Below are 26,643 nucleotides of genomic sequence, written 5' to 3' on the forward strand. Positions count from 1 at the left end.
AAAAGTTGCAAGAGGTCACTCCGATTCGAATGAGCCCTGGATCATAATTTTCGGTGCCCTTGGAGAGAAGTTCCAAAAAAGGATCTTGTGACCCAGTATTCAAAGTGATAAATAAATTTTTAAATGACCTTAAATGGCCACATATTTTAATCATTTGTTTCTGGGAAATCACAACTTAAACACTCATAATTTTAGTCTCAATAGAATTTAAAAGTGGAAATTTCGACTACCATCTCGAAATAATGACTTAAAAAGCGAAATTTCCATATTTATTTCGAAATTTCGAGTTTTGAGGTGGTAACTTCCAAAAAACAAATAATAAAAATATTTGGATCTTCCGTATGCAGTGTACACACAAGCCATCAAAGTCTATTATTGAATCCCCCCCTAAATCTTTAAGGAGGGGGGTTATTCAAAGAATATCTCGAAGGCATTGTTCGATATTCTTGAAAGATGAACATCTTCGATTAATGACTTGCTTACATTAGAAAACTCCAAGTTATTCTTGTGTATTTTCAACATATTGCTAGGACTTGGTTCAATATAATTATTGTACGTCATGTAGTGTTCAGGATATGTCACTTCGGGAAGTTTTGGGAAATTAACTAGAGAAATATCCAATATATTTAAAATTATAATATTACTCTTCAGAAAACATCATAGAAAAACGTAATAAATACTATACACACTTTACAAGTTGTCCTTTCAACTAGCAAGCAAAACAATTCAATATGAATAAGTCTATTTACATTATATTTACATTTTCGCACTGATACACAGTAATTATTAATATCACAATTATCATAGACCGACCATCCGCAATCAAATATCACATTTTATCTGCGCGACAAATCTCACGCTGTTCGTCGTTACATATAAAACTTCATGGATGTACGAACGGACAATTATCCCTGTTCCGACAGTATCCGTGATTCTGCACGTTTTTACACAATCTACCACCCCTGTGGCCACCACCACCACCTCTCCTCCAGTTGCCTCGGTCGTTGTTCATCCTCACCCAGTTGCCACCGTTGTTTCCGTTACCCCGTCGAAAACCACCGCCCCGGTGGTTGGGTCTGTGACTGTTGTTGAAATTATTCGGAGGAAACATATTGGGGGGCCCGGTGGGGTTGTTGAACATGGGAAAGTCCGGTCCCTGCCCGTATCCATCATTCATCGCACCTTGCGGGAACATATTCGGGTTCATTTGGTTCATCATCATGTCGTTGAGCGGCCCATGTTGGGATGGTTGGGGCCCGGCCCCATCATATTGCCACCAGGCATCACGTTTGGAGGGACGAAGTTGTTGGGAATTCCCGGTCCCATCGGCCCGCCCGGACCGGCGAACCTAGGCGGCATGCCTTGGAAAGAGGGAGGCGGCATACTATTGAATTGGGGGTTGAACGGACCCTGGATGTTCATTAACACTGGCTGCATCACGGGTTCAGGTGCCATTCCCTTCGGTTCGGGCCAAGGCGTCGACCTAAGATCAATATCTTGGCTCTCAGGATCCTCCAGAGGAATATGTATGGGGTCACTCATTTGGTGGTTCTCCGGGATGGGTTCCTCGGGGCTGTTCGGAATCCTCCTCTTGTCAAAATATAGAGCTTGAAGGACGTTTTTCTCCCTGGCGAACTGAATATCCTTTTCCAGACTCTTATTTCCAGGTACGGCAAGAGGATCGTCCTGATCTATAATGAAGGGGATCCTCCACATGATCTGCGGCTCCATTGTATCCTCGCCGCCGAGCTTGCGGGAGAGCTGCAGGGCTTCCCTCTCGCTGGAGATATCCATTTTGGCCATATCACCGAAGGTTTTGGTGACGTTCACTCTTTCGGTTTCGTCCAGTTCGAAGTAGCGAATCTCCACCAGGTCGGCTTCGCTCTTCCAGGAAATGGATCGCTTAGGTCCCGTCTTTTTAGTGTGAAGCAAAACACCCTTGAGTTCGCCATCGGTGTTTGTTCTTTTGGTACCCAATTCTGCTTCCTCCGGAATTTCGTCGGTGGGAGTTGCTGGAGGTGAACCACCAGATAGCTCTTCTTTTACGTTATCCTGGGCATCGGTCTCCATTTTTTCCTCGGCATTTTTCGAAACGCCATTCTCAACGACATCTGGTTTTTCTTCTTCTTTAACCTCGGTGAGCGTGTCTTGGTAGAAGTTGATGGGTGCAATGTTCTTCAGGCCGAGAGGTGACGTATTCGCCCCCGTTTGCGTAGGTGAGGTTGGAGTTTGCGGTTGCTCGCGAGATGGGGATGAAGAGGGAGATTGTGGACTGGCATCTTTAGTCACGCTGGGTCTCCGTTTTCTCTTCTTTGGTTCTTTTTTGGTTGTGGCCGCTGTGATGGCGTCCATGAAGAGGTCGCTCTCTTGCAGAAGGACCGCTGAAAATATAGAAGAAAGTCAATATTTTATCGAATTTCAGGAAAAAAGTTCACACTGGGTCCCAAAGAGTTTTCTCCACAAGATTGCAGAACCCACATTTTTGAAAATATAGAAACATACATTTGGAACTGTGAATTTTTTTGCATGTTTCATAAGCAATTGAAGCTTCTGATAATTTTTCACCCTTGATGGAAACGCGGGAAACAGCATTTATCAAACACTTGCAAAACGAAACTATTGATAAACTTATTTTATCTCCTAAACATTTTGAATATAGCATTCAAGTCAATATCAAAATTCAATGACGTATCGAAGACATTTATAAGCCTTCATCTTTGACGATTTTGACTCCAAAATTAAATCATATTCCAAATTTATTTCCGTATCTTACAAAATGAGGGAACATTATTTCTACAAAATTGCAAATTTTTGTCTCTTCAGTTATCAAGAGAGACTATTCCATTTTCTATGATTGTTTTCTTCAAACAATATTATGAAAATAATCTACCCTCATGAAAACTCTTTGAGGGTCACAGTATATACATTCATAACAGTAAGAATAGGAAATGGCAGTGTAACACCTGAAATAAAACGCAAAATAATTAATGTAGCTGTAACAGAAAGATACAACATGTAGCGAAATTTCATAACGTAAAAAACGATACTCAAATAATAAATGATAAAAATATGAAATACGGCCCTGCATTTTCATACATATATATAAAATAAACGTCAGTTGTAGTCAGTTTACGACTATAAAGGCATAGTTAAGTTCCGAATAAATGAAAACTAGTACGGCAATGGTTCTATTACATTATTATTTATACATAGAGGCAATATTTTTACAAATATATGAAATTATATATTCAGGATGAGTCATCCACTTATTTTCAATGTGTTATCGTTAGTTCAGGTTAGTGTAATATGTGTTATTTTAGTTTCAGCAGAAATTTGAAAACGACAGATTTCGTTTCAGAAATCATCAGTATTATATGTGTCAATGACAATCAGCACATATAATTTTCGTAACGAAATAGGTACTTGAGAAATATTTTTAGTATCAGATAAAATAAACAAATAATTTATTCTCATAATCAAAATGATTTTTTCATGACGACAAAAGGGCAACAAAGGAATTGTTTATATAAAACTTGACTTTTTATAATTGATTAATCAACAAATGATGTAAAAAATGTAAGTAGCGTCAAATGACGCCGTTTTACACTTATGAAAACAAATCAATACATTAATAATTTTGAACTTCAAAAAATCGCAAGCAAAATACTTTTCTTGAAATTTATTAGGTATAATACAAGAGTTATATTTGTTATTCAACAATTGTATAGCTTCAGAAAAATCAAGATAAGTTTTTTTCAACGAGACTTGTTTTCATTGTATGTCCTCTTTCTGAATCTTTTATTTTTATTTCTTGAGTATGGACAGTTGAAGAGTTATTAACAAAACCTCAAACGCATTTTTTCATTTTATTTTTAACAATTGCAATTTTTGTACCGTACATTCATAAAAACTCATTCTTCTAAAAGGGATTTAATCCAATGCAGGATCGCTCGTATTTTTAGAAACTTTATCTATGTTCAACTTGTGAAGTAGACTGTTAGATAATAGTGGATTCAGTTCAGTAGATATAATAGTTTTTCAATCAAATTCAAAATATTCTCAAGTATCACGAAAATCGATATACTTATTTTTGAAAGAAGTGGTTGTAAAGCAATTTCGATCACTTATTTTTCAAGCAAATGGAAACATTTTTTCTGAATTTTCAAACAGCCAGTTTGACTTAACGGCAACATTTTTTATTTGTTTAAAAATGAACTATAGGGAATATAAAATTTTATTTAAATATTCTTTATGAAGAAACACTTTATTGTATAGCTTTACAAATACGCAACAATTGTTTCGCCGTACAAAAGCTTCTTCAGGCGTGTAAAATGGATCAGGGAAGAGTAACTTTAGTTCAAAAATTCAGCAATTGATTTGTATTTTTGGTCGAAATATGCAGCTTTTTTACCAAATTTCAGATAGTTTCTCAAGAATTCAACTACTGCCAGTATTTTACATGATAATTAACATCAAGGTATCGGTGTTATTTTTTATACTTGAAAAAATATATTGAAAATTGATTAAAACAAATCAAAATCGAAATGATCAAATCCAAAAACTGTGGACCATCAGGAATAACTTCTGAAGTTGAAAAAATATATGCCAGAAATCTTTTAAAAAAAAATTGTGATGGTCCATAATAGAATTGATATTTTTACTTGCGAATAAAACGTTAAAAGTTGCTTCAATGCCAATAATAATTAGTTGATTTGACAAGAGTAAATTACAATTCAGGAAATCAAGACATATTTCATTATACAATAGATGCAATATGGTGATAAATTTATATGAACATGCCTATTTGTGAAATACGTTGCGATTTTGTATGGAATTCCAAAAAAGTGTTTTTCCATACTCGATGTTTAACCACAGAGATGTTGATGTTTAATGTTGTCTTTGTTGTTTCAAATATTTTCTAATATTTCCGTGTTAGGAATCACACGTTAAAAGGTAAGACCTCGTTAGTGCTTAGCTCGCACAAATGTCGACTTTTGAGAGTTGTCGTTCGTAGGGGTGCGACAGCTGGTTAACGGATAAACAGATTTTAATTATGAAAAGCATTGTTTAAATATCATTTAGACGTTACATCTTGCAAGAAAACTTCTATTAGAGTTTTGGAACAGATTTTTTGTACTTGATTTGAAAGCGTCGTATAAAATCTTTTCTGATCAACGAAGTCTTGGAAAAATTTCATTTTCAATAGAAACGATTCGGTAGCATTCCACCTCCTCTTACATTACATTATATCAGTAACATTTGGCAACGAGGAACTATGATTATTTGTTCGGTTTCAAAACCCAAAATCACGTGAATAACCAGAATCTGGACACGCTAGAAAATGATTAGTTTCCTGGTGCTACGACTCATTGAGTAAATGTACTGGGGTGGCCCAAAAAATATAATATACAGGGTGGCCTGAACAGTTAGAGTCGATCACCAACTGTTCCCAAGTTTTTCGATTGTTATAATTAAAAAAAATGAATTGTGATGTCCTGAGAAAAATCAATTTCATCAACCTATTTTCCGATGATATCGATAAGTGAACTGGAAAATTGTATACACGCGAAAGAGAGGTCAATATAATTTAAGTGAACATTGAAGGTGTAATAATGTTCCAGTTCAGATTTTGTTGATATGGCCATCAGAGCGATTTCATGCTTATTTATTTCGATATTTATTAACTGCCTCCGATGTAAATCATTTCATAAATACTTTTTTATGTTCAAAGGAGGAAATGAAACATAAAACAAAAATGAAATACCTTCCATGTACCTCTTTATTCGTTTTCGTTCAAATTGACACTTTCAAATAACACACGTTAACTATAAAATCAATTTGGAGGGAAATAGAATGGGTTTCCATTCCACATTCCCTTATCTTTTCAAAAGTGAGAACAAAACATCTGGAAAATTCAATTTGCTTATTTCATGGACTCATGAAAATTAAGTAAAACTTCAGAATATATAGAAATACAAATAATTTTAGGAACGAGAACGAAGACCCATCCTATGCTTCTAGACTATAAAATACTAAATATTTTTCGGCATTCGTGTCCCAATGCGAATGTCAGGTCCAGTTGGCATTTCCTTCTCTTTCTTTGGTGAACCGTCATCTCTCACGTCTAGTTCTTAGGCGTAGATAGATACTTTATGGAGAGAACCAGTGTACCAAACTTTTAGTCAGCATCAATACAAGTTTCTATCTAACAAATAGATGAATCTATTAAAGGTTGAATTTTCAAATTTCCTTCAAACTCCATTATACAGTGTGTCTAAATTGTTCTCTACGAGTTACCAAAATGTTCATCCCAAACCCAGATAACACCCATGAAATTCGAAAAAACCTTTCCGTCATACACGGAAAATAAAAAAATCAGCAATTCAAAAACTACCCTTAAATTTCCAAACATCGAAAAATTTTATCCGGGCAAGTTGTTTAGATTTTTTGGGTATGAAGTAATGGTTTTTTAGCACCCAAAGTACTTGTATTAACATTTGTTGCCAATTTCTCAATTTTCTCATCCGCTATTTCAAAAGAATCAACTAAATTGCTTTTTTTCATAACTTTTCATAACAATTTACGTTGAAAAATAAAACATTTATACTTTTTGACCAAAAAAGTGAATAACCGTAGTTTCGGGGGGGGGGGGGTGGTTAAAGGGCTACGGCTTCTTATTCGAGTGAATCATAACGATATATGTCATGATGAATTTGAAAATTCAATTTAAAATTCATGATCCTCCCTGTATGATGAAAGGTTTTTTGGAATTGCATATGCGTTATCTAAATTTGACATGATGCAAAGTAAGTCAACAAGTAAAATTTTCTGACAAATCGATAAAAGTACTACCATATGTTCGGGATTAAAAAAAAAATTCAAATACCATATGAACCTTCACTAGTAAAAAATATAATGGAATAAATATACTTCAAAAACTCCAAACCACAGAAATTGCCTATGGTAGTGATTAATTTTTTGAAGGGACGATCATTTTTTATAATTTTTCGTATTCACTCTGTAATTTTGGTCTGTCTTTAAGAATATGCCGTACATTTCTTAACCAGACTGAAGACTTCAAAACTAGATTTTGCAAAATACAGTATGGAATTGCCAAATTGATCCTGATTTCAATATAAAAAATCGTGAAATAAGTAAATTTCAAAATCACATCCTATTGCGAGAAAATTTCATTCATAAATTCAACACACAAAATTTTCTTGATCAATATCATGATGTTTGGATTTCCAATGCCTTAAAACAGATTCAAATTCTTATAAAAAAACACTAGAACAGAAATATTCGATAATTGGATATAACTGGTCAATACCCGATGAAAATCCATGTTAAAACTTATTAATTAATACAGTTTTGTTTGTATGATTTTCACTGTAAAGGGTTTAACACAAACCACAACACGCGTGCTATACAATAGCTTTCTCAATCGTTAAAATATTCTGACAAGTTGCAAATGATATTATTTCATTTAGATCATGAGAATAAACAATGGCAATGAAATTCGTCACTCAAAAAGCAAGCACGGTCACCCGATTTTATGCCAATAGATGTGAGCAAATCTGTTAAAAAACTGTTTTTCCGTTAATCAGCCGTCGTCCCCATACGAACGACAACTCTCAGAAGTTGAGAAACTTGCGCGACTAACGAGGTCTTACCTTTTAACGTGTGATTCCTAACACACAAGTTATTTTTGGTACTTGTGTTCCATTTGAAAATTTAGAGGTTTTTATATTCAAGAACGAAATTTTTACGCAATAGAATGCAATTCCAAAATATAAAATTAAGTGTTCCAGGATCATTTATAAATATGGAGTGTGATTGGATTAATGACATTACTCAATTTGATAAAGGTTCGACGTGGGTGCTTTGTTCACTCAATCAATCGGCCGATGTGCGAGTCGATGGTTCAATCCGCAGACTGAACGATCGAGATTCACTTGCTATCGTCCAACCCGTGTTAGGAATCACACGTTAAAAGGTTAGACCTCGTTAGTCCTTAGCTCGACAAGTTTCGACTTCTGAGGGTTATCGTTCGTAAGGGTGCGTTAGCTGGTTAACGGAAAAAACATTATACGGTTTTTGAGAAATCGTAGTTTTGAACTATATGGAGTATTGGCAGTAATTTTGGATAATGAATTAAATTACGAGTTTGAAAAGAGACTTTTGAATGGATATATCAATAAAACTTTCTGGGAAAATGGATATGAAACATTTATAACTGCAGAAGGCAATGAATACCTTAGGACTATTACAAGTCTGATTAGAGAAGGCAAAATAATCTAACATTCAAATTCTATTCATGATGATAATTACCAAACTTCACAATATATACTTGCTCAATAACATCGAGGGGCTCGTGTAGTGAACATCGTGTTAGTACATTAAGTGGAGAAATTATTCTGTTTGTCAAACTGTGAGTGATGTATCGTCTTTGAAAATGCTATCGAACAGTAAACTGAAAAACAAGGCTACCAGCATAGAAATTGTGAACAACGTATCAAGATTCATGAAAGCGGAAGCAGTGCTGGATAGAACAAAAGTCCCCCTGCGAAGGTAAGAAGTAATAGTAAAAATAAGTAAAATTGTAACTAATCTAGTATTTCAACTTTGAGATTCAAGAACGGGTAGCCGAACCCACAGGGGTTTGCGTGGGGACTGTACGAAAAATTGGAGATGGAAAAATAAGAAATGGTGAGATAAAACATTTTCAACTCCTAAAGGATGTGTAAAAAATTCCAAAATTGTGATGGATGATGTTGATTTGTCAAATTCACGCAGATGCATAACTGATTTCCATGTCAAAAAGAAACTTGTTCCTACGATTAGGGAATCTTTGCAAAAAGAAATTTATAAGCTTGGATTTCGATGGAGAAAGGTGAAAAATAACTGAAAAATATTGATGGAACGAGAGCCTATTCGACTACTGGATAGAATTGCAAATTATTAACGTAGATTATAAATGTCGAATATTGACATCACAAAATAATTTTTTTGTAATAGCGTTAATATTATAGCGTTTTATATTATTATATTTTCATATCATCAATGTAAGAATCTTTCAAAAATGCATTTTGCAACAGAAACTAGCTATCATTAATTTGTAGCTATTCAGTTCATCAATTGTTGAGCATTCAATTAATAAACATTGATTTTCTTTCCCCAACATTTCAAAATTGTAATACAAATTATAATTATCAAATTTAAATGACCATCATAGACGTTCGTATGAATATGTAATAACCATAAAAAAATAATTATATTCAGATTAAATAAGACAAATGATAAAACCTTGAAACATATAATCAGACAGTTATTTATTTTCTAATCAACCATCCAAAACAAAGGAAGTGATTATCATTTTGTTGTTTACTCATATTGATTTATTTCCCGAAATAAAATGTAAATAGCTCAGATTTGTTGAATTGAGCAAGTTAATTGTAAATACGCTCAAATATGTGAGAATTTAGAAAAACGATTCTAAATCATAATTATTCCCTGATACCTTACATTTCAGAATGCATTATAATCGATAAAAGGACGACGCCAAACCTAGTTCCACGTCACTGGCGACGACTCATCGCGGCGCAATGTTGCCAAGTGTCCAAGCATTGCAGATTTTATTAAGAATTTCAAATTTGCAAAAATCGAACACACGAAACTTCCGGCATTCTCAAAATGTCCAACTTTACAAAAAATCTGACTAGCGATCCATTCAAACCAATTCAAAATGTTTGAGAGACGTTTCAAAACTAGCAAGACTACTTCGGCCTATTTATAGGAATGCGATTAAAAATTGAATTAGGGCGAAACGTTTACTGTCAAGTCAGAAATTGTTTCGGTACTACCATATTCGTTTGTTTTTCAAATATCCGAATTAATATTTGTATATGTACAATATCACAGAGCATTGTTTGTTACCATTTCAAAATTACATAAGTGCCCAATATGTGTAAGATCTCTATTTTTGCATTGCCAGTGCGGATTAGGGAAAAACAGAAATAAAAAAAGCTTTTAGAGGCCTCAAAATGTCACGTGAATCTTATTTTATTGAACCTTTCCTCATCGTTGGTTTCTAATTTTAAAGTTCTATATTTCACTTTCGATATTTCCATATTTACTCTTGCGAAAATAATTCAAACGTATTGTTTTGCTAATTTGGTACCAGACAGTAAAGTTTTCCAATGTTTACGTTTTGATGGTGATTTGGCTATTGCATCACTGCAAAACTTAATTCTGCTATACGCCGATAGAGTATAAAAATCGCCATAGCAACGACCACACTAAACAATGTTGAACAGTATCAACACAAAACGATTCTTTCTCGATTCTTTTCAATTATTTCAGACAAAACAAATGCTTTAAACCCAGGTACGTATATTTCGGTGAATTTTCAGATTGTTCTTAATATAAAAAGGGGAAATCGCATAATACTAAACGAATTCAAGGCAATTTTGAAAGTTATGCTCCATATTTTACTGAATAATTCATGTTTTGCCGGATTTATCAAAAGCTTTACCAGCGCAACTGCTTATGTCGATTTCATCATCTTTTTAATAGTACAATATTCGAGGCTAAAACCTAATTTCAAAATCAAATTTCGTAAATCTTAAACGAATTTCGTGCAACCCAATTTTGCACTGTTTCTCTTGCTGCACGTCTCCATAACTAGACGCGATCATCAAATGTGAACGCCGGGCCTGAAAGGAAGCCACATCCTGAAAAATTCAGTACTTAGGTAGGAAAATATAAATATAATCGCTTACCCAACAATCACGACGTTCCTTTACATGAATCTGAACCGTAATCACACACACTATCCTACAAAAATATGAGTGAGAAGTTATTCAGTTAACGTACGACTCAAGTATAATTAATACACAAAAATTTTCGATTGATAACATTACTTGGTTAGTAGTAGCCTATTTACGTACCACATGGTATATATTATATCTAATTGTTCAAGGTAAAATCATACGAACACCTGTAATGGTGACATATCCAAACTAAATAGTACAGATCAAAACGTGTCTGAAGAGTATCGAGAGAGAAGAAACACATACGTACAAGAAAACATTTCGAAATCTTCATCTCTCCCAACTACCTACACCGTAGGTTCTGGTAAATGCCTGCTGGAAACGACTACTTCCCCGGCTAATACTACGCTGGATATTTGATTATATCCGACAGACAGTTATGCAAGATACCTTACTAAGGTTAGTATCGCAGTTGTTTCTTGTTCACCTGGCAGCAGAACCGTGCCGGTTTCGAGGTATTACCTCTCATCAATGCAGGAAAGATCTTACCCAGACATCAAAGTGCCTGGGACTAGATTAATTTCAACGCGGCTGCTCCGCTGCATATATGAAACCCTAGTCTTCTCAGATTGTTAACTAGTAACAGCACCATCTCGTGAATAAAGCCCCAAGCGGGGAAGAAACTTCCTAAGTACCAATAATACTATAATAGAGCCGGGAAAGTAGTTCTTTTCTGGCAAACTTACCAGAACCTACCATGGCATATAAAAATGTTATAATCCTTTCCCTATGTTATAGTTATTTATGGCAGTGTTGAAGGCAGAAAATTATAAGTTATTAGCGGAAAGCTAAAGGCAGTTTTGTAATGGCTCGTATTTCCTCAAAATGATATTTTATACAGGGTTGGAGTCAGTCTTGTGGAAAAGCACGACCATCTACTCTCCGTTTATTTGTACGAAGTTAATTAGAATCGCACGTATACATTCAACATATTTCAAAGCTAGTCTTCACCAGTATGAAGACTACATTTGGCCAAAAACATGCGTTTCATGTATTCGATTCGTATTCATAAAATATAACTAACCTTCGAATTAACAGATCGGTAAAAGAAGTCACATCATCTTCCTCACACAAATATCGTTGATTCTTCCAGATCGAAACATATTCAACAACTTCCTCAGTCACCCTTCGCCTCTCAGTATAAAACCATAAGATTTTATATCGAGAGCTGAACCTACGGATCTGCAGGATACAAGAAATATCGATATTTCATCACTGATAAGGAATTTTGGAATTTCGAAGTTATCGAAAATTTCTTTACGTTAATAACCTTTTCAATTGTTCTCGGCAGTTTGTCGATGAGGATATTTCAAAAGTGTGTCACATGATTCGTCTGCCGCAGTAGCAGACGAAACGGTTGGTCCCCTCAAAGTTCAATTTGACTATGGCCTACCAGCCAGGATTTCGTTCTCTTGAATCGCGACTTCGGTCGTGAACGCCTATGTTCTGATATATACTAGGTTCCAATGACTCAGATTTATTAAAAAATAAGTTAGAACGATTAGATATAGTATCACTAGTTTTGCTGAAGTCCAAAAAAATCGTTCACAAAAGCAAAACGACGTACGTACGTAGAAAATGATACCCACTCCTCACTCTTAACAATTAGGAATACCTAATTAGGTGCTCGCCGAGTTCTATTTTTTACATCATCATTGACAAAGCCAAGAACTGATGTATTCAACAGTATTGCGACATGTCGACTAAAAAGTTTACAAAACCGAAACACGTGCTCCACGATATGGTGTTTTGTAAACCGTTTGGCGAAAATCTCAAAGCGTTACTTAAATACGTTATAGTATTTTCGTGCAGTATTGGCCAACACCATCACATACCAGGAAGTAGGTATTTCATATGATGTCCTCAATGTTCAATGGCCACTGCAAATGTTTTATGCGATGCTCAAAAACGAATGTATGCAAAGTATGCGACAAATTCTCTTTGAATCGAATACCCACATAGAAGGGTAGTAGCCTATTGGTTGGCATGAGTGGGTCGTTCTAACGCCCGATCCTTGCCCCTAATTGTACAGCAAAAGGCAAGATCTCGACCTCGGACCCCTTCCTAGACTATATGAGCGGTATAACTTTGAGGATCGGAAATACCAGACAGCAATGCTGTCTTGGTTTGATATGGTTTACACCAATAAGGAGTAATACTCAAATTAATCTAAAATATTTTCTCTCATACAATATCTGTGTAGTATTAGCCAGGAAAGCAAGGTCTTCTGGCAGCCATTTTTCAAATCCTACTGCGTAGGGAAACTGGGAGACGTTTCGAATGATTCAAATTATTCGATTTATCAAACAATAAACTTGTTACTATGATCAATTTCTGAATTGTTGATTATATTTGACCGTTCTCTATGTATATATATATATATATATATTCAAAATAATCATTTTTGTTTTGGTTGGTTTCTCAGTTTTGCCGTGGTCTTATCTTCAAACGTTTCAACTACAGCTGCGGCAGTCATCTTCAGTGTCATGTTATAAGTACTCTTCTTGACATATCAGTTGATACAAACTTCGATCACGCCACTGAAGATGACTGCCGCAGTTGCAGTTGAAAAGTTTGGAGCTTATGACAAAAAAGACCACAGCAAAACTCTGAAACCAACCAAAACATTGGCCACAGCCGTGAAAACCTACATTTCTATATTCATTTTTGACGTGAAAATATTCAAATATATCAAAATATCACTAATGAAGATAATGGTCGATATTGAAATTGTCTTAAATGAATATCTATCAAGAAAGGCTACTGTAAATCCAGTGTCAAAAAATGATGTTATTGAAATAACTTGTCAGACAACACATCATTTGAATTTTCAACTACTGCCCTTGATAAAAGTTTTGCCACAATGTTGGGTTCAACCAAAACGAGTCATCTATAATAGAGGACGAGCGTATAATGTGCGACACTAACCTCACTTTCTGTATATCAACATCATAATAGGCACCACCTATTGTGTCAAACTGTAATTCATATAAATAGCAGTTACTTCTAAAAAAATAAAGGAAAGTGATTAACATAAATTACTGGCTTCAAACGAAGTTTTAAAAAATTGTTATCCTGCCGTGGTATATGGAATAATTTTAAATGTTTTAACGAGCGTTCAAAATTTAGCAACTGTAGTTCCTCAAGGCGGTAATTTTCACGATAAAACTGGCGGCATCATTTATGAAATTCTCTTATCAAATTGTTGAATATTTTCGTTCTATATATCTGTTACGAGTTATCGATAAATTTGACAAAAATGAAAATTTGGGCTGCAAACCAAGTATAAAATGTTCGAAATTTCAAGATGACTCTTTGGTATGTTCAATTTTCATTAAATACGCAATAATTGTGATTTTTTCTTAAAATTTGGTCCTTCCAGTTTTGACACTGTAAAGCTATCATGTTTTCTCTCTCGTTAGTGGTAAGGCAAATAATTAGGTTGACATGTCCTCGTGAGAAAATGCAAAAGTTTCACTATCACAGATGGTTTATTATCGAAGATCGTAATACAGAACATTCACTCACATATCCTGAAACAATCAATAAATGCCAAAATTTTAACCCAAGCAAACTTAAAAAGCTCATAAGTTTAGTCAGTAATAGATTTGCATGCAATAACTTTTCTAAATTAAGAGCTTGAATTCAATCCTTGGCAGAATTTCTCAAATATCGAAAAATAATCTGCATGAAAAAATCCTCACAGCCACTAAAATCAATGTATTCACGTCCTTTGTAAAATTCAAAATTATAGAGTATATAAAAGTATATATATGTAAGCAATTGACCGGTCAAAATTCGTCAAGGAAAATAACAATCAACATACCTCAAAATGCGAGAAAATAAAACTCGTAGATGTTTAAATTGTACTTTTAAATTGTTGACCGGCCAATTTTACAAAACTGACATTGCTATACATTTTCCCAAAAAAGTTTTCAGATCCTAGGAAACTCGGTCAAGCAATATTGCATATAAAACATGAAATTTCCTATCAATCAACTTTTGGTTTTGCAATAAAGCCAGAAAGGGGTTCTGGCAAAACACTTATCCATCCATTTAGGAGACAACGCTCTTGTTTCACAATTTCAAAATGGTTGTTGCTCTCTCAGAAAATACTGCACATTTGTCTAAATTTGGTTCAACTCTCGTCTTACAAAAATCAGTGAATCTCCAACAAACATGTTCTCAAAGTTTACTCGACACAATCTCTTATTCCTTCAGAAAGCATAGCAATGCAAAAAAAAACTTCAAAATAGTAACCGTTACCCACGATTCTAAAATCATTAACTTGAAATGGAATCCAGTTTCAATCACTGAAATTCGTTTTGAATAAAATCAAAATCCCCTTCAATTACTTTTAAGCCATTGGAAAGCTTTTAACCTTAAAAATATATAATCAAAATGTCGTATTATGAAGCCATTTTATTCAAAATTATTTGCAATTCAAGCTCAAACCCCAGAATAATTTAATCCATTTCACAAGTAATGTTTGCATAAATTGTCTGACCACAATCATATATTTTTAATATCCCACTTCTGAATATTTTTTTTACCCCATTCCCATCTTATACTCTCCAACAGCTTGTGGTGCAATTTCTGTTTTTGTAGGACGATAATGTAACCAAACAAAGACAAATCAGTTATCAAGTTTTTATTTTCAACTTTTTACAAAACAGTCTTCACAATAAACGATTACAACCAAATCAAATACAATCCAACATATTGTACTGAGCTTTTGTAATAATTTATCAATATTTGTACTTCTATTATAGGAATATTTGACTACAAACCAGATTAGCAAATATGTCAATCTGCATAGACCTGATCTGGTATTGACGTAAAGCAACAGCTCCAAAACCTCTTAAAACAACAAACTGTTCTGGGAATGCTCAGAGTTGAAATGTATTGGAACTATTTCAAATGTTTTGACTTTGCATTACTTTAAAAAAATCAGTCTTTAGATATCACTCTTCTCATCGTACAATTGCTACTCCCAAATTAAAAAAAACTCACGAGTAGTCCAATATCCAGCAACTACAATGCCATCTTTGAATTCTTCACTTTTCATTGAATATACCATAGAATAAAAAAAATCGTGGGTGTAACTGAGCAAGGAATTGTTACTCATGTTATTGTGAGTTACCAAATTCAATTAGTTGAGCCTGATTCAGTCAACTGGCTTGCAAATAAGCAATACTATTATTATAACGGTAATTTCTATGAGTGCATCGATTTCCTGATCTTATTAGTTTTCCCATAATTGCTCTTTATGTATTTTAATTGTCAAATGAAGAACTACAAATTACCAAAAAAATGGCTGTCAGCTACTTCATGATGTCGAGTATTTTGTACAAAATAATTGGTACTGGATGAAAGATATCTTACCAGACAAAGCATGTCTGTGCTATAAAAACATGTTGGCAGGAGAGCCAGTATCATTAAAATCAATTCTGGAATAGATCCAGCATCGCAATGGGAACCCACCAAGGGTCCAAGATTTAGACCCCTAGGAACTTCTAGCTAATTCTGAAGTTTCGGATTAAGACCAACCATCTTCAAAGTTGTGGGCACGTGTTGAAAGGAGGTTAAAACCAGCGTTTGTATTTGGAAATTATTGGTTGAAAAGCCTATTAGAACTGAATAAATATTATTTTCTAAATAAATTACTTTTTGAATGGTCCCCGTATATTATTCCACAATAGATTGTTTTTTTCTTGAACTTTGAATTATTTTGTTACCCATATGAATTGCCCTTCTATTTTATTCAGCTCTTATAGAGTAAGCTATGTTTCTATATTGTATTGCCTATACTTTATAACATTTCATATCATCAAACTTGTTTCATTTTACATAGCCGATTATTTTGAAGTCATTTGGCAACACTGAGAGAACTCCATAACCAACACTCTTGACAGGAAACATGACAGGCAGTTGTTCATCCAGGAGAGGATAAGTGTTCTTATACCCGATCCGACTCCTCGCTATGTACTAGTGGACGGATTCTACCATGCTCTAAGATTGTCACGTTAGTTTTTCTGGCGAGAGAGAGGATTCATCCCACATACCTTATCAAAAATAGTTTTATTCACCTCCAGTTATGATAGTACAGTCAAATTTACATAATCAACTTACCATACGGAGACCTACGCAAACTTTATATATGATTAGTTTTATGAAAAGCCTACAAAGACGTGACCGACGCTCCATCTAGCGGGCTTTTGCGAGAACTTTCACTGATCACTTTATAACTATGCCTTTATAGTATGCTGAAAATATCAAGTAATACGTACGCTACAACTGACAACAGGTCTCGTATTCTCAAACGTGACCGAACTGGAAAAAAGAAAAATAAACGAGCAAAACTGTGAAACACTGCCACTTCCCATTCGAAGACAGTCAGCAGAGAAAAACGGTCCCCCGCCAATTGATCGTGGCTGGCAACCATCTTCCACTTTCCGTCGATACCTGAAAAATAAAACGAAAAGTGAGAAGAGTATGTCTAAAAGAAACTCACGTTTGGGTTTAGGGGGGATCAGCTTGATGGCGCCTGGCCTGTCGGGGATGTCAACCTTATCCATTCTCAACTTCTTTTCTGGCGGTATGATGGGGTCTTTGATGTCTCTTGGGGGCGACGGGCGTTTCATAGGAATCGTCGGCAGCTGCAATGAAGGGGTGGGTTTCTTCACTGCTCTAGCAGGAGCTGGCTTCACCTCCTCCTCCAAACCCGTCGATCTCATTTTTGAATTGAAGATTTTAACGGTTTTAGGACGTTCTTCGCGATCTTTTCTTACACCTATGGAGAAAGCTTTTTTCTTAGATTCCCTCAATTCTTCTTCAGCGGCCGCGGCTGCAGCCACGACGCTGGGTTTCTTCGGAATCCTACCAAGTTTATCAATGGTAGGTGGTTTAATAATCTCCAAGGTGTCCTTGTCTTTTTCCGCCTGATTTTCCTTTTCGACGGGTTTATCTTTACCACTATCTTTGTCCTTGACCTTATCTTTAGAGTCCTTACTCTTTTCTCTGCTGGAACTACCGCTGGACTTTGAACTGCTATTAGATTTGCGCTTATCCCTATCACTTCTGTCTTTGTCTCTATCCTTCTCCCTGCCACTTTTGTCTTTACTACTCCTCTCCCTATCCTTCTCATCTGTTGAACTGCTGCTTCTGTGTTTGCTAGAAGAACTGCTTTTTGATTTCCTATCTTTATCTCTGTTTCTGTCATCTCTATCTTTACCCTTGTCCTGACTCTTGTCCCTATTCCTATCTTTGCTTTTCTCCTTATCCTTGCTACTACCAGACTTACTGCTGGAACTATTTTTAGAACCCTTTGACGAAGATTTACTCTTTTCCTCCTCAGTTTTTAGTGGTTCTTCAGCTGCCGCTTCTGGTTCTTCTTCCGAAAGTTTTCTATTATTCAATCTCACTTCTTTGTCTGCAGGTTTGTAGAATGTTTCAGTACTAACCGTTTCTAGTTCTACACCTTTTTCTTCTTCAGACACAGGTTTCATGTCGACAACAGTAGTATCGGCATTAGAAATCTCAATTACATCAGATGCCACTACGGCTTGTTTAGGAGAAGGATTGTTGGATCCCTTAACAATAACCAGCCAATGCTGCACAAGTTTCGTAGACAATTCAGCCACACCTAAAATAATAACCACAATTTAGTTTGGTTGAACTTGTTTGATTCTGAGGTTTAACATCTGCCAAAAATGTGCTTCAAATGGTTAGTTCTCATCAATAATAATAATAAATATAATTTACATTGTACCGATATGTATGACAATTCAAAATGAAGAAAAAATACAAGATACCTAAATAAAGTTATCTTAAATTTCTTGCAAACTGTGTATTAAGCTTAATATGAAAATCGCGTATAATTACAAAATTGTTTGTTCCAAAGAGGCGCCTACAAGACTCTTGCTGCCCTCTTTTGGAGAACAGAAATGAACTCGTAGACAAGTTTGAGCACAGCCCGTTCAGAAAAGAATGAATGATATACTATATAAACTGTCTTAGCTTCATTCTGGTTTTTCAGATGTTACTGACACCTCCTGACAATGCTACTGATGTAAGTGTAAAAATGACGAATCGAAAAAATATAATTAATTAATACTAAAGGAATCAAATGCGGTAAATTTTTAAAGGTTTCTTTGAATAATATTAGGTTGTGAACAAAAGTTTTTGCCGCCATTCGTTGTTAGTAATGAAGAATATCAATATTTCTAATATAAAAACTACAAAAAATCGTTGAAACAGAAAAATGTGAAAAATCTCGACAATATTCTTCAATGATACACTGTTTGGAACCTTTGGTGTAGTAATGAATATTACTGTAGTTTTTTCCCAACACCAAATCGTTATTTTTAACACCTCGACACGTGTTTCGATCACCAAGTGATCATCTTCAAAGATGAAGATTAAAACTCACCTTCCTCTTTGAAGATAATCACTTGATGATCAAAACACGTGTCGAGGTGTTAAAAATAACGATTTGGTGTTGGGAAAGAACTCCAGTAATATTTAATATTCTTCAAATCCATGAACTTAAAAATCATAAATATATTTTTCACATTTGAATTCAAAAAACTGACATTATTATTTATAAAAGTTGCTCATGAAATGAAGTTCTTTCACAATTCTTTAAAAAAATGCCACATCTCATGGGTTAAGTATCCAAAAAGCAAATCATCAATGTCGTCGGTTGGTTTCGGGTTGAAATTTCGTCTTCTATGAAAAATAATATGGAACAAATATCAATATTCGTAAGTAAACACAACTACACATTCATGTTGAAAGTAGTTTTTTCGGTAATTCAAACCTTGCTAAAACTTTCTAAATATATGGTATATATTCATCCTTTGGAACATGAAAGTCGATACAGGGGATAGAAACTAACACCTTTAGTCAAATATGATCACATAATCATTGTATCACATTGAAGAGTTTTGAATGGGCTGTATAAGATTATATTTCTGAAATGGTGATTCATGAATTACCTCTCAAATAAATCTTAAAAAATTGATGGATATTCAAAATGTGCAATCATTTCTCTCTAGTTACTGGAAAGTCTATAACCTCAATGAAAATAAAGGCAGGACCACATGTTACTTGTGAGCAACTGAAGAACAGTTCGATTGTTGAACTTATTCAGGCATTGGACTGAATTTCGCCCTAGACAAAATTTATATAAGAATATCAACTTTTGTACATATTTCTTTGACCTATTGGGAGTTCACGGGGTTACCTTTAGCTTCACAGTTTGCTTCCAATATCTCTCCATGATGCAGAGCTCCATAATTAACTCTTTTCTTTTGTCTAAGCCCATATGTGCTTTTGACCAACATTTTACTACTCATTTTCATTACTATCACTGAAAACTGACTGTACAACTATGTATAACCTTTCTTTAGGTAATACAGTTATAAACTGATTCGTTGACTAGGAACCAAACAGGTACTAGGAATAACAATATTTCCTACTTTCCGGGCATACCAACTTGCCAGGTACAACCTTTCTTGAGGAAATACAGTTATAAACTGATGTTGACTAACCAGGTACTATTGGACAGGTATTTGCAACAATATTTCATACTTTCCAGGTACTACTGGCAGGTACTTGCAACAATATTTCCTACTTTCCAGACATCCCAACAAGTAGGTAGGTAATTGCAAGGTGGAAGTTCCAGGTAGATTTTCAGACCTAATCATGTGAATTGGGAATGACAAAATCGGCATTCTTAATATACTACAAGTAAGTAAGACCTCTGAAAATCACCACTTCAGTACACTAGAAGGTCTGTTTTAGCACATAATAGCATATTATGTACAACAGGACTGGAACTTAATTTTTTGAAAATAATATGAGAATATTATAGAACTGACTGATATTTGATGAAAATCCATTATAATTAATTCAAATAACACATAGTAAAGTGTGTTATTTGAATACAATAATATAATATTATTTTGATATATATATATATATATATATATATATATATATATATATATATATATATATATATATATATATTTTCAAGGAGTTACCTTTAGCTTTACTCTCCACTATCTCTCCATGATGCAGGACTCCATAATTGATTTTTTTCTTTTGCCTAAGCCCATATGTGTGTGTAGCCACCATTTCAATATTAATTTTTCATAAAAAAAAACGAGAATAAACGACGATAAACTGACTTCAATATATTTCCTTAACAAAATATAATTATATCCTTGAATGCAGAGTTCAAAGGTATATTTAGGCTTTCAGAATGATTAAATTTATACTGGTTATGGTACTTGAAATATTAATAATTCTTACTTTGCAGGTATACCAACTTACTAGGTAGCCAATTGTAAAGCAGAAGCAAATTTCGTATTGTGATTTCTAAAGGTTTGTACATGGATGTTAAATTATTTTTTTCGTCATATATACTGGTTGGATGGAAGAGCAATTTCTGCCTTGATTTATCATGTGGAGACGTTGAATTCTGCCATTTGTTAGGTTAGATTAGTATCTCTTGTACTGAGTAACCTTTCAATAAAAGCATTTGATATTATTATTATTATATTTAGAATTATTTGTTTGTTAATAATATATTTTTTTCTTACAAATAAATAGTTGAGGCGGTCAATTCTTTAAAATCCAAATCAATATTTATACTGTAAGCTCAAAGTTTAAAATCATGTAAATGCAATTTTACGGAGACCAAAAATTGATAATATTCAAAATATTCACTTGAAAATATCTTATTGTTTTGTTTTTTTAAAGTCTCCTTGTTGAAACAAAGGAACTCCATGATATTAATTTAAAAATGTTCACCCTGAATTTCATTATCACCATGAATAATTTCCATTAGCATTTTTACAAAGTTCATATGATAGGTTTGGTATATTGTAAATTGTACACATAAGAATTAAATGTTTGTGGTCGTGGTTACTGCTTCAAACAACTTTTAAATAAAGAAATACTTTCATTTTTGAAATCTACTCAAAATTATCCCGTGTTACACGAGTTTGGATGTTTCATGAAGTTTTTCAGTAATTTATTGACTATGTTGGACGATTCAAATATTTTAGTATCCATTCCCAAATTGAGGATAAGATAAGCAAAATCCGAAGTGCATATATTTCATTAGTTTTGAAAACCACTATTTGTATATCATACAGTTTTTATTATTGGTATACCCTAACCTTCGTACCTAGTACTTAGAAAAAAATATTCTATACAAGTAATTCCTCATTATTAAATAATTGAATTTTTTCAAATGATAAACTGGTAGATCTACTGAAAATCTGTTAACAAACTCCGTTTTTTAATAACAACACAATCCATTTATGCTTTTTTAAATTCATGATCATTCTCTAGAAAACCACTTGAATTGAAGAACTTCTTGAAACTGCAAATACAACAAAAGAAAGGGCTCCCATACAAATCAAATATCTCCATACAGAGTGCCTTACTGAATGAAAACTCAACAAATTCGAAACTCAAAGTAGCAAAATAATAAAACGCAAAGTTTTAGAGAGAAATGTTTTCTGTTCTCTACTTTTCATTTTGTCCTTTGGAAGTCTGAATCCAATATCGAATACATGATCCTGATTTTCATTTTTTCCTGAATTCCCATTTCTTAGAATTCACATTGAATTTAAAAATGTATGCTCTGCTGCTAAAAAAATTAATTGAAAATTAGCGTGCAACAAACAACTCTTGTATACTAGAACTGCAACACTCTTCTGGACTACATTATATGGCACCTCGAGAAGAGTGCTTAGTGTTGGTTAAAAGAAAGGTAGATGAAAAATGCATTCAACAGCTTTATTCTGTGAACTTCTCAATAGTTTTAAAGTTGTATTTGAAGCAGTTTCCCATATACTAATTAAATACTGCAATTTTGAATAAATAAGTAGTAAATTAGCTTCAGATGCTTCAAAGAAACGTTCATTATTTTATATAGAATCCCAATGATTGGAGCTACTAAATTGATGGATGTAGCTGTTACTACTTGGTAGGAAATCACCACTTTTATTTGTAACTAACGCAGTAACGTTGGAGCTAGCTTTTTTCGAATGACATCGATCTGGATATTCTACGGAAGAGTTTCCATTTATGTGTACACCTAAAAACTGAACGCTAGTGGACCTTTCGCTTTTGTTGCGTTCTAACACTAATTTGGAAGTTGTCATAGAGGGCTTTTTATCAATAAACATAAATGACGATCTCTCAAAATTCAAAGGTAATTTGTGTATTAAGCCAAATATCTATTTGTTTTAAATCGGCTTCCATTTGTTAATTTTGGAATTAACCATCAAAATCGATCTCAGAAACAAGTTGACACTGTTGCATGTAGTCAGAACAACATGAATACAGGATGAAGGTGATAACTAAACAAGCTGGACATAAATTCGTATTTGATTTTGTTGTATTACTTTTTTTTAATTTTATTCTTCACTTTTTTCTTTGTAATGTATGACCCTAATAGATAACGTAGTAAATAAAGAATTGATTCGAGTTGATTAGTTGAAAATTCTAGAACATATCAATTCTTTCTAACACAAGTTATATATCTGAACTTTTATTATTTTTGTATCTTTTTCATCCCCACTATTGAAAATTTGGTTGATATTATTTTTTCAAACCTGACAGCATTGATGTTTTCGCCAGGCAATAGTGCAGGAAGAATTCGGTGAAGATCCTGCGCTGACACCTGTCAGATATAATCCAACACCGTTCGTGGTATTAGCCAGGGGAGTAGTTGTTGTCTGATAGTTGTCAGTACATTAATCTACAGTATAGGTAATTTGAGAAAAGCCTGAACGAATTGTTTTTTAGATAATTTGGTTCAAATACATCATGTTTATCATAAAATAATATATGATGCAATAAAGATAAACTTTAGCCTTTGGTCTGGTTCTCACATGTCCACCTGAAGTTAATTTTAGCCCTTTTTACAAATACACTCCAGCCTTTGGTGTGGTTCTTACATGAAGTAAATTTTAGCCCTTCTACTATAAAAATCAAAGTCATCATCTCCAATTGCTTTCAAATGAATATAAATATGAGAAAAAGTTCAAATTTAAATCATTTATATAATATTTTCCAATGATGAGCTCATTATCATCTGAATAGGAATCACACGTTAAAAGGTAAGACCTCGTTAGTCCTTAGCTCGCACAAGTTTCTCAACTTCTGAGAGTTGTCGTTCGAACAGGGGCGATAGCTGATTAACGGAAAAACAGATTTGAAACAGATTTTTTTTAAACAGATATCAATTTATGATGGACATCAGCTTTTGGTCTGGTTCTTACATGTTCAGCTGAAGTGACGTTTAGCCCTTTCACTGTAAAAATTGATTTCACAATCTCTAATCACTTATAAACAAATTTAAAAGAGAAAATTCAAAATTGAATCGTGTATACTATATTTTGCAATGATGATCTTTGAATTGTCAACTGAAAAATGTCAGTAATCAAAAAATAGATACAAAATATTACATCGATGTCAGTGAATCTAGAATTGAGACTGCAGAATTGCATGAGCTGTTAGTGCATATGACATTTGCAAAAAAAATTTAATAAAATAATATATTGAAAAATAAAACCATCGTGGACAGATCTAAAGTACGACCAAGAATGTTTGAATCCAAGATTATTCACAAGTCTAATTTTGGTTAGTTTATCCAGTTCAGTAAACTCCAGATGGCCTTTCCTCATGATTAAAGATTCCCATACATCCATGTTAGGGTGACGACTGTATCGTTAAGTATGTGAGAGGCTTCTCTGAACTTTCATTTAAACCAGTTGCTTTTAAAGGGTTTTGCGACAGTTTAATTCTGATTTATTGACTAAAATACCAACTATCGAGTTCTAGCCATAAAAAATTCACTGCGCTATATTACTGAGGACATAAGTTTTTTGAGGCTTCTAACGATCAATATTGACATGGAAAATAACGAACTAAAAAAAAAAAGTTTTTCTTATATTTACAAATTTTGACTAGAAAATCCAAAATTCAATTCAATAATTACTCAAGTTCTTCAAAACTTCGACTTGTTTCTATGTTTATGTAAATATTACCTCATAAAATTCAAAAAAGTAATCTACAGTTGAGTCATTGAAAGATTATACATGCATCATACATTTGTGCATCGGATATTAGTGGACAAAGTAATTAAAACGAAATGAGGTAGCAAATGCTCCGAATAACCTAACCTTTTAATGGAGAATTGCTTTCATGTTTAAAACCCACTGAAAAATAACCCTAGGTTCCAAATATCTGGCATAAAAATATTCCAGTATGCGAATATTATACAGACATTCCCAATTTTAGGTTAGAATTTAAAAATGCCGACAGTAAATTTGTTGTGAAATTGTGTGGTATAAGAGAACTGAAACCTTAGAAACTATTCAATGCTATTAAACTGTCAAACGATAGTAATAGTAATAATCATCAATTCGTCTCAAAATCTATATTGCTATCTCTCTTCTATGTACAAAGTGTAAAGTATCCAACTAATTATTGCATACCTTAATTAATAATTCGTTATTCACTCACATAAGAAAATCATGTCATACAAAATAATATGTTTTATATTTAAAAAAAAATTTAAAAGACTAGAAGTGCGGAAAAGCAATGAAAAATCTGCTGTCTCTAGCGGGATTCATCCGCCCACGAAAAATTCGGCTACATAATGGCTAACCATATCCTTTGGATATAATTTTGTGCAGTTGAAAGCAGCAACAAACAAGGTACAAATTATGGTAGCCAGAACGTGAAACTCGGTGTACCACAAGGTTCAGTTCTTGGGCCTGTTATTTTCGCTGTATATCAGTGGCCTTCCACAGCACATCACAAATGTTCATATAACCGTGTTTGCTGACAATACAACCACGACAATATCTGGGTACGGTGTAGAGAAACTCATCTCTAAAATGGAAACGGTTGCTAATCAATTTTCAGCCTGGTATAGATGGGAAAAACGTTGGTACTGAATACATCAAAGTCAACTAATGTGAAATTTCTCCACCAGAAAAGTGTACCAGATCAACAAGGCATGCAACAAATGAAACCCAATTAAGATAATTCTCTTCTACTTGCTGTATATTATGCAATAGCATATTCCTTTGATTGTGGTCTGGGGTGGAGCGACAGGTTTTCAGCTCAGAAGCGAATACTACGACAAATTTTTGGTGTCAAATTTCAGGACAGCTGTCAACCCATCTTTACGAATCATAAAATTCTAATATAGTTAACCCATTCACTGCTCATGGCGTCCGAGGACGTCACACAGCTACTACAGTACAGTGTGCACGACATCTTCAAAGGTCATTTGTCTAACCTTGTCACAAATGATCAGTTGTTGAAACCGAGTATGAAAACAGATGGCAACAAATTCTGCAGAAACCCCTTCTTCCTATTCTTCAGTATGAGAATATGGACGGCATAGTTGGAATGCTATCTTATTATCCATTTGAAAGAAAAACTCTCGGATGGTAGCCTCCACATATTCAGGTAGATTATTGTAAATTTTTGGACCAATGTATTCTGGCCGCAGCATAAGTCACTTTTAATTTTGTAATTGATATATGGAATTAATTTTTGATTCTCCTATCGCGGTGAATAATCTTTTTTAATATAAAATTTGGCTATTTTTTCAAACATATAAATACTCACATTTCAAGTATTTAGACTGACGCTAGAGTTGAAATATTATATGTTTTCAAATACTGTCTACAAGAATGTCTTTGGGAAATATTCGCCATGCATTGTACAATTCGCTTTTCTACAACAAATACATTTTGTGCTGAAGTTG

The 26,643-nt window shown here is 34.0% G+C and overlaps 1 protein-coding gene across 1 annotated transcript in view; it reads right to left on the minus strand.

Moving 5' to 3' along the window:
* Positions 1-1,076: 1,076 nt before the first annotated feature.
* The window catches only part of LOC111512444 (uncharacterized), a 34,150-nt gene continuing 8,583 nt past the window's right edge, over positions 1,077-26,643 (minus strand). Inside the window, exons 4-5 of the mRNA XM_023168562.2 lie at positions 17,347-18,477; positions 1,077-2,381 (exon numbers count right to left, since the gene is read on the minus strand). Of these exons, the coding sequence (XP_023024330.2) occupies positions 1,219-2,381; positions 17,347-18,477 (2,294 nt within the window). The 3' untranslated portion in view covers positions 1,077-1,218. The remainder of the gene's footprint in view (positions 2,382-17,346; positions 18,478-26,643) is intronic.

Source organism: Leptinotarsa decemlineata, unplaced genomic scaffold (genome assembly GCF_025532065.1).
Source record: "Leptinotarsa decemlineata unplaced genomic scaffold, Ldec_3_MD MMD2_tig00000008_RagTag_RagTag, whole genome shotgun sequence".
Taxonomy (NCBI): Eukaryota; Metazoa; Arthropoda; class Insecta; order Coleoptera; family Chrysomelidae; genus Leptinotarsa; species Leptinotarsa decemlineata.